Genomic DNA, 17,160 nt, shown 5'->3' with positions numbered 1-17,160 from the left:
GCCCAGCTAATTTTTGAATTTTTTTAGAGACGGGATTTCACTGTGTTGCCTGGGCTGGTGTCTAATTCTTGGACTCAAGTGATCCTCCCATCTTGGCCTCCCAAAGTGCTGGGACTACAGGCATGAGCCATCGTGCCTGGCCCAGATGTAATTCTTGTAAATTTACCCTAGTAAATGGTTTTAAAGAATGGATTGAGAATAATCTGCAATTTTCTAGGGAGGAAATGTGTCCTTTACAGGGACATTGCCTGATTGTGGGGAGTAGCGTATATGTAGAGCGGTTGTGAGGACTGAAAATGATTATTACTGAAACAGGATGTGAGAGATTATAATGAGTTGTCCACTATTTATAATGTCACACAGGAATTCTGTTTCATCGCTGAGTGACACTCTTTTGTTGCAGGCCCCTTCCCTTTCATCCAAGACAACATCTCATTCTATGCAACAATTGGTGTTTGTCTCCTCTTCATTGTCATTTTAACCCTGCTAATTTGTCACAAGTACAAAAAGGTAAAAGCAAAGATAAAAATTCATTATTCTTTCCTCTATCTGCAGAACTGCCTATTCCTAACTGACTCATCATTTCATCTCTGAAGCAATTTAGGTATGAAAGCCAGCTACAGATGGTACAGGTGACTGGCTCCTCAGATAATGAGTACTTCTACGTTGATTTCAGAGAATATGAATATGATCTCAAATGGGAGTTTCCAAGAGAAAATTTAGAGTTTGGTAAGAATGGAATGTGCCAAATGTTTCTGCAGCATTTCTTTTCCATTGGAAAATCTTTAAAATGCACGTACTCACCATTTGTCTTTGCAGGGAAGGTACTAGGATCAGGTGCTTTTGGAAAAGTGATGAACGCAACAGCTTATGGAATTAGCAAAACAGGAGTCTCAATCCAGGTTGCCGTCAAAATGCTGAAAGGTACAGTATAGTGGAAGGACAGCAACAAAGATGCACAAAAATGGGAGGCACAGTTTCCCACCCATGCCTTCTTCTCTTTTCCATCCTTTTAATGGTTACTGTTTGCCATGTTTCAAGGCTAAAAGTGGAGTGGATTGGGGTGTCAACCCAGTCATGAATACAAAATTCAAGTCATAAATACAAAACTCCACCTCTTCTTCCACTTCTCTCTTTGTTTATTTTTATTTTGTTTTATTTTTTTGAGACAGGGTCTCACTCTGTCACCTAGGCTGGAGTACAGTAGTGTGATCATGGCTCACTGCAGCCTCCACCCACTGGGCTCAGGCTCCTCAGCAGCTGGGGCTACAGGCGCGCACCACCACGCTCAGCTAAGTTTTTCATTTTTGGTAGAGACGGGGTTTCACCATGTTGCCTAGGCTGATCCGGGACTCTTGAGCTCAAACTATCTGCCCGCCTCGGCCTCCCAAAGTGTTGGGATTACAGGCGTGAGCCACTGTGCCAGGCCTATTTAGTTTTTATAGGCTTTGATATTTGGGGATACAGTTGCCACAGGCAGAAGTTCTTTCTTACATGTGTGTTGTTTTATTTTGTTTTATTTTTAGAGACAGGATCTTGCTCTGTTACCCAGGCTAGAGTGCTGTGATCATAGCTCACTGCAGCCTCGACCTCCTTGGCTCTAGCGATGCTCTCACCTCAGCCTCACAGGAGTGTGCCAAGACAATTGGCTAATTTTTTTTTTTTTTTTTGTAGATATGGTGTCTCACCATATTGCCCAGGATGGTTGCAAACTCCTGGCTCAAGTGAGGCTGCCTTGGCCTCCTAAAGTGCTGGGATTACAGGTGTGGGTTGAAACAGACTCTGGGTAGGAGAGAAAACTGGGGCCCTTTGTATCCTCACTTCATTGCTCCATCCATTCCGATCTGGCGTCCAGCCCCATTGCTGGCCTCACCGTTACCACCGCTGACCCAGCAAAAGCATCTCCAGCTGGCTCTCTTGTAAGGTCAACAGTGACTTCAAACCAAACCAAGCCTAATGGATATTTTTCAGTCCTCATTACTTGATTGTTCAGCATGAATTGATGCTGTTGATTCTTCTCTCCATCCAGAAGCTTTCTTTCTTTGGGTTTTGTGTCACCATATTCTGGTTTTCCTCCCACCCCTCTGCCCTTCTCAGTCCTTTGTGGGCTCATCTTCTTCCATCCAGCTTTTGTTGTTGTGGCTGATTTTGAAACTCAGTCCTTTGTGGGCTCATCTTCTTCTATCCAGCTTTTGTTGTTGTGGCTGATTTTGAAACACAGCCTTGCTCTGTTGCCCAGGCTGGAGTGCAGTGGTGTGATCTCAGCTCACTGCAACCTCCACTTCCCAGGCTCAAGCCATCCTCCCACTTCAGGCTCCTGAGTAGGGGGGACTACAGGCATGCGCCACCATGCCTGGCTAATTTTTGTATTTTTGGTAGAGATGGGGCTTCGCCATGTTGCCCAGGCTCCATCCAGCTTTTTATGGGGCATCCCTGTAGGCTTGCTCCTGGACCGCCTTGCGTTTTCGCTCCACACACTCAACACAGTCCATCCCCCCTACACCCGTGATGTCCTCCCATACACCAAGGGCCCTCATGCTTGCGTCTCCTTTCGGAGCTTCAGGTTCATATGTTAAATGTTTGGATGTCTCAAAGGTCCCTTTAACACAGTGTATGCAAGGTGAATTCCCCTAACCCTGGCCCTGCACCAGCAGTCCTCTCTGTGACTGGTAATGAATGCCAGTGAATAAATAACCACATTCTATATAGTTGGGCACACTAGAAACCCGTGACTTTTCCTTGACACCTTCCTCTTTCTAACACCCTGTGAGCTAATCCTATCAGGTTTCCGATTAGTGTCTCTTGATTCCATCCTCGTCCCTCCATCTCTATGACCACCACTCTAGTTCAAGGCTCTCTCCTGGACAAAAGCTTCCAAAGCAGGTTCCTGTATCCACTCTTGCCTCCCTTTGGCTTCTCCATGCTGAGGTCCAAGTGACAGTGGCGAAAGGCTAAGCAGATCAAATGGCTTTCCTACTTCACATTTCCTCCACCACCCGCATGGCTGGGCCACCGCCGCCTCCCCACCTCTTGCTCTCGGCACCCCAGAGCGCTGGCCTTCTTTCAGTTCCCCCAGCACTGTCCTCCCACCCACTGTGGGGCCTTTGCACAAGTGGATCCTTCTGCTTCCCCTTCCCCTTTCATGTAGGTATCTCCCACTGCCCCCTCAGATCTCAGCTTAAACACCACTTCCTCTGTCTCACACCACAGACAATATTGAGGCCCTTGCAATGTGCGACATTAGCTCTCTGCAGGCTTTCCCCCGTAGAATCCATCACCTTTGTCATGACATTTTTTAACATCCAATTGTTGTCCCATCTGTCCAGTAGCCCCTGTGCCTCATGAGGGCAGGGTCTGTGTCTGTGGTGCTGTGCTCTCTCCTTTCTCGCCCTTTGCCCACTCTTTCACAACCCTCAGCACTGTTCTCCTCCCCTTCCACCATGAGTCACCTGGCCACCTCCCATTTTTCTTCAGGACTCAGTTTAGACATTGAATGCTCCTTTCTCCACCCCTCCAAGGCTAAGGTAGCTATCCCTTTTGACCCTACAGTACCCCCGCACTCCTTTGCCACGTTGCATTTTTTCTTTTTTTTTTTTTTGAGACGGAGTCTCACTCTGTCGCCCAGGCTGGAGTGCAGTGGCACCATCTCGGCTCACTGTAAGCTCCGCCTCCTGGGTTCACGCCATCTCCTGCCTCAGCCTCCCTAGTAGCTGGGACTACAGGCACCCACCACCACGCCCGGCTAAATTTTTTTGTATTTTTAATAGAGACAGAGTTTCACCGTGTTAGCCAGGATGGTCTCGATCTCCTGACCTCGTGATCCGCCTGTCTCAGCCTCCCAAAGTGCTGGGATTACAGGCGTGAGCCACCGTGCCCAGCCCAACGTTGCATTTTTTCTTTTTCTTTCTTTTTTCTTTTTTTGAGATAGGGTCTCACTCTGTCACCCAGGCTGGAGTGCAGTGAAGTCATCATAGCTCACTGCAAGCTTGAAGTCCTGGGCTCAAGTGATGGTCTGCAGCCTTTCCAGTAACTGGAACTACATGCGTGCACCACCAAGCCCAGCTAATTTTTATTTTATTTTATTTATTTATTTATTTATTTATTTTTATTTTATTTTATTTTTAAGTAGAGACAAGCTCTTGCTATTTTGCCCAGGCCTTTCTTGAACTCCTGGGCACCAGCAATTCTCCCGCTTGTCTCAGCCTCCCAAGATGTTGGGATTAGAGGCGCGAGGACCCACGCCTTGCCTGCCGCATCGCATTTATGGCACTGTATTGTCATGGCTTATTTACTTCTCTGCCTTCTCCAGGAGACTCTAAGATCCAGGAAGACAAGGGTTGTGTCTTGTTTTTCCTTCATTCCCCAGTGTCTAGGACATTGGCTCTTACAGAGTAGGCACTCAATAAATACTTGTTGAATGACTGAATGAAAGAGGTAATGGTACATGAAAATGCTTAGAAGAAGCTAAGCATGCTAAAAAGTTTAAGATATTATTTTAGCCATGAGGAATAGGACATGAACAAGTAAAGCCCCAAATCCCTGTCCAGCGTGAAGCTGAAGACATGATGTATTAGGGGGTCCCAGGGCCCACAGGAAATCCCACCCCCAAGCTAAAATCTTGGAAACAAGGATACCCCTGAGAGCTTGCCCCAACCAAAATAGAGGATGTCAGCACCGGAGAAGCCACTATAAAGGTTAGGATGCCTTCCTGGACAAAATAGTGGAACCTGGCAATCGAACCAAATCTTCACTGAATGTAAAGAAGAGTTACTATATCTGGAAGAAAAAGTCTGTTCACAGAGGGGTGGTGCCTGGAGCCTGGAGAGGGAAGTCCAGAGACCCTGCCCTTGCCCCTGTGGCTGCCCGGGCTGCCCTGACCAACTGCACATCAGCCGCAATGATGGGAGCCCTTGGATTCCATGGTGACTTTCCTCACACTGTGCTTCTAAGTCAGCTTATAAGTACAGTTTGCTGAGCTATCTGGAATTTTCCCTAGAGAGAGAATGCATTGGCCAACCAATATGTTCTAGCCTGCTTGGCAGTTTTATTTCTCAATGTCAATTAATGGGTCTCTTGAGCACTTGATAGTGGGAATTAGTCCTCTTTGACCTTCTCCCATTGGACTTGCTGGCAAATCTAATGTTCTAGACCTGAGGGCCACAGGCTAGAGTCAACCATGCTCACGACACTGTTATCTCTCTCTGACTACAACAAATCCAAGAGTTCAAACAAACAAACAAAAAGGACGTTTCTCCCTTCTGTTAACTTGTACTGAGGAGGAAAAGCATGTGTTATTATTTTGTTTGTTTTGAGGGCCAACTGTAAGGATTTTTATTTTGGTAGGTAGAGGAAAGTCCTGTTGAAAGGTGCATTACCAGATTCAACATTTATACTATAGTCTTTGTTTTGTTTTGTTTTTGAGACAGAGTCTCGCTCTGTCACCCAGGCTGGAGTGGTGCAGGGGCTCAATCTTGGCTCACTGCAACCTCTGCCTCCCCAGTTCAAGGGATTCTTTTGCCTCATCCTCCTGAGTAGGTGGAATTACAGGTACGCACTGGCACGCCCGGCTAATTTTTTGTATGTTTAGTAGAGACAGGGTTTCACCATGTTGGCCAGGTTGGTCTTCAACTCCTGACCTTAAGTGATCCACCCGCCTTGGCCTCCCAAAATGTTGGGATTACAGGTGTGAGCCACTGCGCCCAGCCCTATACTACAGTCTGAATTCTGCCTTAGGCTGGGCATGGTGGCTCATGCCTATATTCCCAGCACTTTGGGAGGCGGAGTTGGGAGGATTGCTTGAATCTAGGAGTTCAAGACCAGCCTGGGCAACATGGTGAGACCCCATCTCTACAAAAAATATAAAAATTAGCTGGGCATGATGGCCTGTGCTTGTAGTACCAGTAACTTGGAGGGCTGAGGTAGGAGGATCACTTGAGCCCAGGAGGCAGAGGCTACAGTAAGCTGAGATCATGTCACTACACTCCAGCCTGGGTGACAGAGTGAGATACTGTGTCAAAAAATAAAAGAAAGAAAGAAAAGGAAAAAAAAAAAAGAAAAAGGAGAAATTCTGTCTTAAAACACAGGATATTGTTTGTTTGTTTATTTATTTATTTTAAGATGGAGTTTCACTCTTGTTGCCCAGGCTGGAGTGCAATGGTGCAATCTCAGATAATTGCAACCTCTGCCTCCCACATTCAAGCGATTCTCCTGCCTCAGCCTCCCAAGTAGCTGGGATTACAGGTGCCTGCCACCACGCCTGGCTAATTTTTGTATTTTTAGTAGAGACGAGGTTTCACCATATTGGCCAGGCCAGTCTTGAACTCCTGACCTCAAGTGATCCACCCACCTCGGCCTCCCAAAGTGCTGGGATTACAGGCATGACCCACCATGCCTGGCTTCTCTCATAATTTTGAATTTAAATAAATAATGCAGATTGACTCTGAGCTGAGAAAAATTTTATTTAATGACATAAAATTCGTATTTTACTTGAGTTTTACATTTTTAATGCTCCTTTCTTTGACAGAAAAAGCAGACAGCTCTGAAAGAGAGGCACTCATGTCAGAACTCAAGATGATGACCCAGCTGGGAAGCCACGAGAATATTGTGAATCTGCTGGGGGCGTGCACACTGTCAGGTAACCCACTTCCACGAAAATCACCTCATCAAAAAGACTGTAGCTTGATGACAAAGAGGATGTTTGCTCTCTCTCTCTCTCTTTTTAATTCTTTGTCTTTTCTCAGTCACAGTGTGAACTCTCAAACCCAAGTGGAATTAGACACTGAGCACTCTATAAATCAGAGGGGTCAAAATAAAGAATGCCTCATTCATCTGCTTTATCGGGATATATTGCATAATTCTCACCTGCTTAAAAACAACAACAACAACAACATTGCAAGTACATATGGTGGTGTCTGTGCTTCTCTCCCAGCTTGGAAGCTGGTGCACAGGCGTAGTGAGAGTGGTTACAGAGCCTGGCCACTGCCCCAGTTGGGCTGCCGTCAAATACGGCACAGCCTAGCTAGGATATCAGACTTTACTTTCCCAGAATTCTCTGGGGCATGCCCTCTGATCCTCTCTCTTCTGCCTAGAAATACCCAAATGATGTGCCCAAGGTTCATTCTTTCTGCAGCAGCAGGCCTGGGGCTGGTACTAAAAGAAAGGAAAAAGAGGAAAGTGAATCTGAGAGAGGACTGGGAATATATTTCTCCCTCCTCAAGCAAACAGCAAATCAGCATATAGTTACCAAGTGTTCACCTATAATACACAGCTAGAACATTACTTTCAGTTGCCAACTGGAGAATCCAGGAGGCCAGTGGTATTGGTGAGGCCACACATACAAACAAGGGCCACAGAGAATGTCAAGAAGATGCTGCTTTCCAAAGAAATTTGAGCAAAAGCTGAAACTGAATTTAAAGTATAAGAAGAGCTAGGCTCAGAAAAAGTTGTACTGTCCGCAAGTCAGCAGAGAACCGAGCCCTCCTAAGAGTATGTTGTCTGCTACATAGACTTCTGAAATAACAGTTTGCTTTGTGTATGCCTATAATTGAAACTGTAACTATTTCAGGACCAATTTACTTGATTTTTGAATACTGTTGCTATGGTGATCTTCTCAACTATCTAAGAAGTAAAAGAGAAAAATTTCACAGGACTTGGACAGAGATTTTCAAGGAACACAATTTCAGTTTTTACCCCACTTTCCAATCACATCCAAATTCCAGGTAAGAGGCTGGGTCAGGGTTTCATAATTACACATCATAGAACGTAGACAAAGTGTGCTGTTCAAACACACTTCGTCGACCAGTTTCTAAAGGCACCATGAGGTCTGTGGGTCCTGCAACCTAGAGATTTCCTGAATCTTTGCTATAGTTTCCCTGTTGACATGGAACAACGAGTCCTGTCCCTTTCCTTCAGTACAGGTACTATAGCTGAGCTAGTCTCTCTCCACCCATGCCTGCATCACACCGTAGACGCCTATTTGGTTTGGGGAAAGGTGCATTATTCAGTCTTTCAGGACACCTGGTTGCCTCACAGGTATTGGTAGAAAGAATGAAGACTTTTTCCAAAGTCCTTAACATATTCAAAGAGAGCAGCTAGGGTCCTGGGACTACTGCGCAAAAGAACGCTGAACTCAAATTGGATTCTAAGATATTAGGATGGATTGATTGACACGTGATGGGGACACAGTAAAGTAGCAGTAACCTTGTCTCTGCTCTGCGTTTATCCTCCGCATCTATGGGGATCCTGAGAGATGCTTGGTCCTGCAGGGATTTATTGCTTTAGCGGGCATAAATGAGGGCTGTAGGAGTTTGCTGGATCTGCTCCTCATCCTTGAACTTTCTTGCTAATTACTTGAGCATCATGGCTTTGTAGCACCTTTCTCTGAATGGATTCCCAGGCATTCTGATGGAGGCATTTGTTGAGCCTTGGAGCATTCTTTTTTTTTTTTTTTCAGACAGAGTTTCGCTCTGTTGCCTAGGCTGGAGTGCAATGGTGTGATCTCAGCTCACTGCAACCTCCACATCCCAGGTTCAAGCGATTCTCTTGCCTCAGCCTCCCGAGTAGTTGAGACTACAGGCATGTGCCACCACGCCCAGCTAATTTTGTATTTTTAGTGGAGACAGGGTTTCACCATGTTGGTCAGGCTGGTGTTGAACTCCTGACCTCAGTTGATCCACCCACCTAGGCCCCGCAAGGTGCTGGAATTATAGGCATGAGCCACCGCGCCTGGCTGAGCCTTGGCGCGTTCTTATTTCCCTCCCTGTATGGAAGTTCTCCCTTATTCTGAAGGGTGTTTGTTTATTGGAGACTTTTTTCTTTACCAGGGGCTTTTTAGGGATACATTTGAGAGTCCTGGCTTTGTTTTCTTAGAATGTAAGTTTTAAGTGCAGGCCTCTGGCCTTCCAGGTCTGAGACACAGACCCAGTGTCTTAAAGCCACCAGGCCCCACGGAGATCCCCATGCACGTCCGTGTGCAGCTGCCCTTAACCTGTGCATGCCCGTCACACCAGTCCTCCCCTTTACACTCACTTCCCAGCTCATCATCTAGAAATGAGAACTCTATAAAGCCACTCATATTCTGGAACAGAGGGGCTAACCTACTGAGTCCGATGTGTGTGACCAGTATCCACTGGTCAGTACTTAGCCCCTTTGATTCGTTCTGTTCACTGGAATATTAAATGCACTGAAATTATTCCTTTTGGAATATTTGTGGTCTGAAAGCATGAAGCCATTTCCTAAAGATATGTAAATTGTACATTGGGTTAAACTCGTATATTAGAATAAATTGAATCATGATCTATTTATAATTCCTACAGAGCTCCTCAGGGAAGAATTTTTATATACCTTAAAAGAGATTTGTATTATTGCTATTTATTAATTTCACAGTAAAAAGAAATGAGCTTTACAAAGGCAAACTGGAAAAAAGAAGGATGGTGAAACGCTTACGGTACTCTCGGGAAGATCTGTATTATGTGAGGGAAAGTGGGCTGAGTTCAGAAACCAAAGAATGAGATCGATGTGAGTCCTGGTTCCACTCGAATCGTATTTATCTCACTGTGCCTAATTTCTCTTTTTATAAAATGCCACCCATCTCATAGGTTGTGGCAAGGATTGAGTGAGGTCCTTTTTGAACTGTAAGATTCTATATGGAAAACAGGGATGACTTTTATCTTAGACTGGCAAGCCCAGTTACACAGATGTTTTTAATGTACACAAAAAATGGACAAATGGATGGTGTGCTTTTAATTTAAAAGTCAATTTATAACTGGAATCCATTTATTTGATGAATTACATTTTTAAAATAAAATGTCTGCTGAGAAGAATAATGTAAATAATGAAAAAACAAAATTTTTTAATAGCATGCCTGGTTCAAGAGAAGTTCAGATACACCCGGACTCGGATCAAATCTCAGGGCTTCATGGGAATTCATTTCACTCTGAAGGTAATATTTTATTCTAAGTGGTAGCACTTTAAAATGGAAATGAATGCAAAAGTTTTATGTTAGCTATTTTTTAAAAGTGTGTAAACACAAAAGCATTTTAAAATTTGCTAATTGTCAGATGATAGCTAAAAGCCAGTTTGTATACTGTAGATTTTATGTCAACATTCAACTAATAAACACTGAGGACTATTTTATTTGGTCAGATTATTCATTTAAAGTCATATATTAATTACAGCCATCTTATTACCTGACAAGTGGAAGAGATAATGAGTTCCGAAGTTACATAGAATTTGGATTAACTTCTGCTTACTTTGCTTTCTGACTGGATGACTTTGGACAAGTTATGTGACCACCAGAATCACAATTTTCTTGTTTATAAAATAGGCCTAACACTACCTTCCTCACAGGACTGTTAGAAGGAGTAAATGAGGGGCTGGGCGTGGTGGCTCACGCCTGTAATCACGCCTTGGGAGGCCGAGGCAGGCACGTCACCTGAGGTCAGGAGTTCAAGATCAGCCTGGCCCAACATGAAGAAACCTTGTCTCTACTAAAAATACAAAAATTAGCTGGGTATGGTGGTGCACGCCTGCAATCCCAGCTACTTGGGAGGCTGAGGCAGGAGGATTGCTTGAACCCAAGAGGCAGAGGTTGCAGTGAGCTGAGATTGCACCACTGCATTCCAACCTGGGCAACAGAGTGAGACTTCAACTCAAAAAAAAAAAAAAAGAAAGAAAGAAAAAAAAGGAAGGAGTAAATGGAAGAATATAAAATGCACAATACAGTTTATAAAATAGGATAGATGGGCCGGGCACAGTGGCTCACGCCTGTAATCCCACCACTTTGGGAGGCTGAGGTGGGTGGATCACGAGGTCAGGAGATCAAGACCATCCTGGCTAACACGGTGAAACCCTTCTCTACTAAAAATACAAAAAATTAGCATAAGCCTGTAGTCCCAGCTATTCGGGAGGCTGAGGCAGGAGAATCCAGTTGCAGCATGCCAAGATCGTGTCACTGCACTCCAGCCTGGGTGACAGAGCGAGACTCCTTCTCAAAAAAAAAAAAAAGGGATAGACAATTAATATTAATTCCTTTCCCACTGTGACAGCCCTACCTAGTGCAAAAGAGAAGTATCTAAAACTCCTGACTAATCAGTCAGGAGGTCATCGGTCATCAAAGCAGTTCCAAAGTTTATCTCTAACCAAAACAAGTCTCCAGTGACCCTTCATAGGCAGCATAAACAGGTCATCTCTAATGCTGCCGGGAAGATAATGCGATAGCTTCATGTCTTAGCACCTCACCTAACTCTGGCTTGAATAACCTTCCCATAGAGATTTAATAAGGCAACTTCTTAGAGTTTTGGCAAAAGTGAAGACTGGCTCTATTTTACAGATGAAATTGAATATGAAAACCAAAAAAGGCTGGAAGAAGAGGAGGACTTGAATGTGCTTACATTTGAAGATCTTCTTTGCTTTGCATATCAAGTTGCCAAAGGAATGGAATTTCTGGAATTTAAGTCGGTATGCTCCTTTTAAAGAAAAAACAAACCAAAAAAAGATGTGAAAAGATGTGCTTATATATGTTTTCTTGTTTATTTTAACTTGTATCCCTTAAAGTCTGCCTTTTCTCCCCTGTTCGCTGTTGGAGTCACCTAGCATGTTACCTTGGCTCTTGGCTAATTGTAGTAGCATAAAGGCTTGGGATCCCTTGTGAGGTCACGGCTAGCACAGCCCTCCCAGGCTGCACAAAGTCCCCTGAAACTTCCAGGGCTGAAGGTCGAGATAGGAAGTCCTCAGAAATCCTTCCTCAAAACAAAGCGTAGCATTGTCAGTCCCTTTCTGAACGGCTGTTCAGGTTGTGCCCTGCATGTGGGCATTCAACCCAGGGGAGGAGTGGAGGCTGAAACCGAGCCAGCCACCCTGAGTGTCTTTGTCTAATTCTCACCCTACGTGCTGTGGGCTGGCAGTCCTGCAGGCTCACTGCCTCCTCTGTTGCTAACCCCAGATCCATTCGTTGGTAAGGCCCTGGAGCCTGCCATGAACCATGTCTCTACCCCAGTTTTGCACTCTTTTTGAACTGCCTTTCCACCCGCTGTTCTCTGTGATTTCAAATGTCTCCTGCCTATAAGCAGATCATAGCCCACTCTCTGGCTACCTTCCTTCCTCGTTTGCTTGCCTTTCATTACCTTCTCTTTATTTCCCAAAATTCTTCCCCCTCATTTTTCTTGCAGTCTTCTAATCTCCTCCTCCTCTTCTCCTCCACTTTCTTCCCCTTGCCTCTTCTCTCCTGTTTTCTCTCTGAATTTGGAAAGACTACTTTCAATTGTATTTTTTTTGTTTTGCTCTGTTTTGTTTTTGGAGACAGAGTCTCGCTCTGTTGCCCAGGCTGGAGTGCAGTGGTGTGATCTTGGCTCACTACAACCTCTGCTTCCTGGGTTCAAGCAATTCTCATGCCTCAGCCTTCCATGTAGCTGGGACCATGGGTGCATACCAGCATGCCTGGCTAATTTTTTGTATTTTAATAGAGATGGGAATTCACCGTGTTGCCCAGGCTGGTCTTGAAATCCTGAGCTCAAGCAATCCATCTGCCTCAGCCTCCCAAAGTGCTGGGATTACAGGCGTGAGCCACCACACCCGGCCTTTTTTCTTTAAAAAATTACTGCCTCAGCCAGACGTTCATGGTGTGTGTCTGCAGTTCCAGGTACTTGGGAGGCCAAGGTGGGAGGATTGCTTGAGCCCAGGAGTTGGAAACTGCAGTGAGCTAGGATCGCACCACTGCACTCCATCCTGGGTGACAGAGCAAGACTCTTTCTCTAAAAAATAAAAAATAGGCAGCCGGGCGCGGTAGCTCACGCCTGTAATCCCAACACTTTGGGAGGCTGAGGCGGGCGGATCACGAGGTCAGGAGATCGAGACCATCCTGGCTAACACGGTGAAACCCCGTCTCTATACAAAAAAAATTATCCAGGTGTGGTGGCAGGCGCCTGTAGTCCCAGCTACTTGGGAGGCTGAGGCAGGAGAATGGCGTGAACTTGGTAGGCGGAGCTTGCAGTGAGCCAAGATGGCGCCACTGCACTCCAGCCTGGGTGACAGAGTGAGACTCCATCTCAAAAAAAAAAAAATTAATTAAAAATAAATAAATAGGCTGGGCACAGTGGTGTACGTCTGTAATCCCAGTGCTTTTGGAGGGAAGCCCAAGAGTTCCAGGCTGCAATGAGCTATGACTATACCACTGCCCTCCAGTCTGTCTATTCAAAATAATAATGAAATAAGCTTAAAAGCAATAATAATACAAGTTTTAAAAAATTACTGTCACAGTAATATTTCCGCACCTCTGAACTGCGAGGCACATTCTTCTCTTCATTTTCCCCACCTGCTGTTTGGATTCTTCTTGCTCGTGCATCTTGCCCACCTGAGTCTTTCTCTATTTCACTTATACAACTACAATCCTGCTTCCACAAGCATTTTTTGTTTTTGTTTTTGAGACAATGTCTTGCTCTGTTGCCCAGGCTGGAGTGCAGTGGTGCGATCTCAGCTCACTGCATCCTCTGCCTCCCGGGTTCAAGCGATCCTCCTGCCTTGGCTTCCCAAGTAGCTGGGGTTACAGGTACGCACCACCACACCTGGCTAATTTTTTTGTATTTTTGTAGGGATAAGGTTTCGCTATGTTGGTCAGACTGGTCTCAAACTCCCGACTCAAGTGATTTGCCCGCCTCGGCTTCCCAAAGTGCTGGGATTACAGGCGTGAGCCACTGTACCTGGCCCACGAACATCTTTATAGAGGTGGGAGAACACCTACTTAGATTGTCTGGCCTGGTTTGCTGCCCATAGCTAAGTAAATACTCAAACTACTCCCAACTGGCGGTCAAGGGGCACTGCTTCCCCTTCAACCCCAGGCTTGTAATAATATGAATTTTTGAAGAACATCCAGTTTCTTAGGCCTTCTATCCTTTTATCTTCACATCAGGCCTCCCCTTTGAATCATGCGTGTCACTGTCCCCTTCTTGTCTCTCACCCCCTCCCTGATATTCCTCTGGGTGCCCCTCCGTTTCCTCTATAGGCCCTTGACTTCATCAAACATTTGTTGAGCCCCAGCTACGTGCCAAGCACTGTACTAGATGCTGGAGATACAGAGTCAGTTATGATATGACTCCTGGGCTCGAAGATCTTATGAATGATAGGGGAGACAGAGACAAGCAGACATGCAAGTCAAAGATGACACTGAGGCCAGGGGTGGGTGGCTCAGGCCTGTAGTCCCAGCACTTTGGGAGGTTGAGACGGTGGATTGCTTGAGGCCAAGAGTTCAAGACCAGCCTGGCCAACATGGCAAAACCCCATCTCTACTAAGAATAGAAAAACAGCCAGGCACGGTGGTGCACGCCTATAATCCCAGCTACTTAGGAGGCTGAGGCATGAGAATCGCTTGAACTGGGAGGCAGAGGTTGCAGTGAGCAGAGATTGTACTGCTGCACTCCAGCCTGGGTGACAGAGTGAGACTTTCTCAGAAAATAAAAATAAAAAATTTTTAAAAGTTTAAAAAAGACAACACTGTAGCATGATAAGTGTTGTGACTGAAGTAAGTTCTGGGAACCCAGGGGAGGGATCTGCACAGCAGACCTGGTTGGGGGAAGGGGAGATGCAGTGGAAGAGGCTTTCTGAGGGAGTGCGTGCTTCATGCTTGGACTAATGGAGATTTTTGAAGGAAAAGGAAAACCAGCAGGAAATGTGGGATAGGATAGGAAGCATGGAATCAGGAGGAGTTTTTTTTGGAGAAAGGTAATGTGTTGGACATACTGAATGTGAGGTGCCTTGAGCAACCAAGTAGGGCGTGGTCTAGCAGACACTTGGACACTTCTCCTGTCTGAAACTCAAGAGAAATGTTTGGGTTGGAAATAGGGATGTGGGCAATGGTGGTTGCATCCCTAGGTTTGGATGAAATGGCTTGGGTGAGGGTGTGGGATGTGAGGATGCAGCCCTCAGGAGTGAGAGTAGGCTCGTGCACAAAGCCCCTGAGGGAGACAGGAGCCAGCAGAGCAGTGGGGAGAAAGCAGGAGTGAACCATGCGCAGGGTTCCCAGAGGAAGGACCAGAAGCGGGAGGGGCTGGCCACCAGCAGCAGACACCACAGGGAGGTCCCGTCAGATCGAGACTGTGTGGGTGTCAAGCCAGTCAGTGCAGGCCTTGGCCAGAGCAGCTTGGGCAGACAGGCAGGAGGAGGAGGCAGGTTGCAGACCTGGGGTAAAGTGGGCAAAGTGCAGGTAGATGGCACTGAAAAAACTGGGTATGGAGGAGGGAGCTCTAGAGGGGCTGTGGCACAGGGCTGCCAGTGTTCATGGTGCTGCTTTTTATTTTTTAAAGATGAAAGAGTGTACATTGGACCTTTGCTACTAGTGCCCTGTTCCCCTTCAGATCTTCCTTTGTAAAGTTCATTTTCTTGTCAGACCCCTTTGATTAACATCACGACATCTCTCAGCTCAGGGACTCCTTCTAATTCCATTTCAGTAACCTCTCCAAACTCATTTTTAGCTTTTTGTTTTTCCGATTATTTCCCTCGATATTACTCCATTTATTCCTAAAGCTATTTTCCAGTCAGAAAACAGATGCTGGCCAGGCGCAGTGGCTCACGCCTGCAATCCCAGCATTTTGGGAGGCCGAGGTGGGTGGATCACCTGAGGTCAGGAGTTCGAGACCAGCCTGACCAACATGGCGAAACCCCGTCTCTACTAAAAACACAAAATTAGCTGGGCCTGGTGGCGCATGCCTGTAATCCCAGCTACTCGGGAGGCTGAGGCAGGAGAATTGCTTGAACCTGGGACGCAGAGGTTGCAGTGAGCCGAGATCACGCCATTGCACTCCAGCCTGGGCAACAAGAGTGAAACTCCGTCTCAAAAAAAAAAAAAGAAAAGAGATGCTATTTCTCACACCCACAATAAGAGTACTGGAGGACAGCTCTGAGACTCCCTCTGGAGGCTCAGGGGAGGGCCCCTGTTGGGGAGCCTCTCACTTTTGCTCAGAATCTGCAAAAGATCTGCTCCTCTTTCGCCTCTGGGGATGCTTCAGAAGCCGCACAAATAACTGCAGCCACCATAGCTGCAGAATTAGGTCTCCTATATTCACTTTGTTTGTTGCACATCATCATGGCCGCTCACGGCACAGCCAAGTAAAGATAAGAGGCCTTCCATCACCGGTACCTCCTACTGAACTTGAGTCTAGAAGAAAGATTGCACTCCAGGATAATACACATCACAGTAAATAACACTCTGGTGTCATTCTTGACAGTGTGTTCACAGAGACCTGGCCGCCAGGAACGTGCTTGTCACCCACGGGAAAGTGGTGAAGATATGTGACTTTGGATTGGCTCGAGATATCATGAGTGATTCCAACTATGTTGTCAGGGGCAATGTGAGGCTGCTATTTCCTACTTATTTTTATACGGCTATTTTGTGTTGTGTCGTTATCATGGTAAACAACTGCACTCACTGTGGTGCATTTTTGATTTATGGTAACATCAAAAAACCCTCACAGCAGTCTGCTTACTTATGCTTAAAAGGTTTTTCTGCAGCTTCAGGGAATCTTCCATCTATAATAAAAGCTGAGCAAAATAGCATCACATCTGTCCTTGGGCTAGCTAGTCAGAGTAGATCAGTTAGGGGCCTTTGAGTGCAATCCTCACTTTAAAAAACCCAAAATCTCAATACTTGCACTTAGTTCAGTTATCCTAGCTATAAAGTGACGATTGAGTTATGTTTTCAATTATGTGAAAAGCTAATAGTCACAATAAAGCACTTTAAAACATATATAACACATAAATACCTATAAAATGTTAAAGCTAAATACTTAAATATGAATTAATGAATATTTATCATCCTTTTACTGTTAACACAGGAAGACCTAAAACATGAGTGAATTGGCTGGGTGCAGTGGCTCATGCCTGTAATCCCAGCACTTTGGGAGGCCGAGGAGGGCAGATCATGAGGTCAGGAGTTCGATACCAGCCTGACTAATATGGTGAAACTCCGTCTCTACTGAAAATACAAAAAATTAGCTGGGCGTGGTGGCGTGTGCCTGTAATCCCAACTATTCGGGAGGCTGAGGCAGGAGAATTGCTTGAACCCAGGAGGTGGAGGTTGCAGTGAGCTGAGATCACGCCACTGCACTCCAGCCTGGGCAACAAGAGCAAAACTCTGTCTCAAAACAACAACAACAACAACAAAAAAAAAACAGT

At 45.7% G+C, this 17,160-nt stretch overlaps 1 protein-coding gene across 1 annotated transcript in view; it reads left to right on the top strand.

Moving 5' to 3' along the window:
- FLT3 (fms related receptor tyrosine kinase 3) overlaps positions 1–17,160 on the top strand; it is a 97,672-nt gene that overhangs the window by 66,074 nt on the left and 14,438 nt on the right. The window contains exons 13-20 of the mRNA XM_509601.7: positions 404–510; positions 597–729; positions 820–924; positions 6,524–6,634; positions 7,565–7,718; positions 9,858–9,940; positions 11,330–11,457; positions 16,215–16,337. Coding sequence (XP_509601.2) covers positions 404–510; positions 597–729; positions 820–924; positions 6,524–6,634; positions 7,565–7,718; positions 9,858–9,940; positions 11,330–11,457; positions 16,215–16,337 — 944 coding nt within the window. The remainder of the gene's footprint in view (positions 1–403; positions 511–596; positions 730–819; positions 925–6,523; positions 6,635–7,564; positions 7,719–9,857; positions 9,941–11,329; positions 11,458–16,214; positions 16,338–17,160) is intronic.

Source organism: Pan troglodytes, chromosome 14 (genome assembly GCF_028858775.2).
Source record: "Pan troglodytes isolate AG18354 chromosome 14, NHGRI_mPanTro3-v2.0_pri, whole genome shotgun sequence".
Lineage (NCBI taxonomy): Eukaryota > Metazoa > Chordata > Mammalia > Primates > Hominidae > Pan > Pan troglodytes.
The sequence above is the reverse complement of the archived record's forward strand: the minus strand, read 5'-3'. Positions and strand labels throughout refer to the sequence as shown.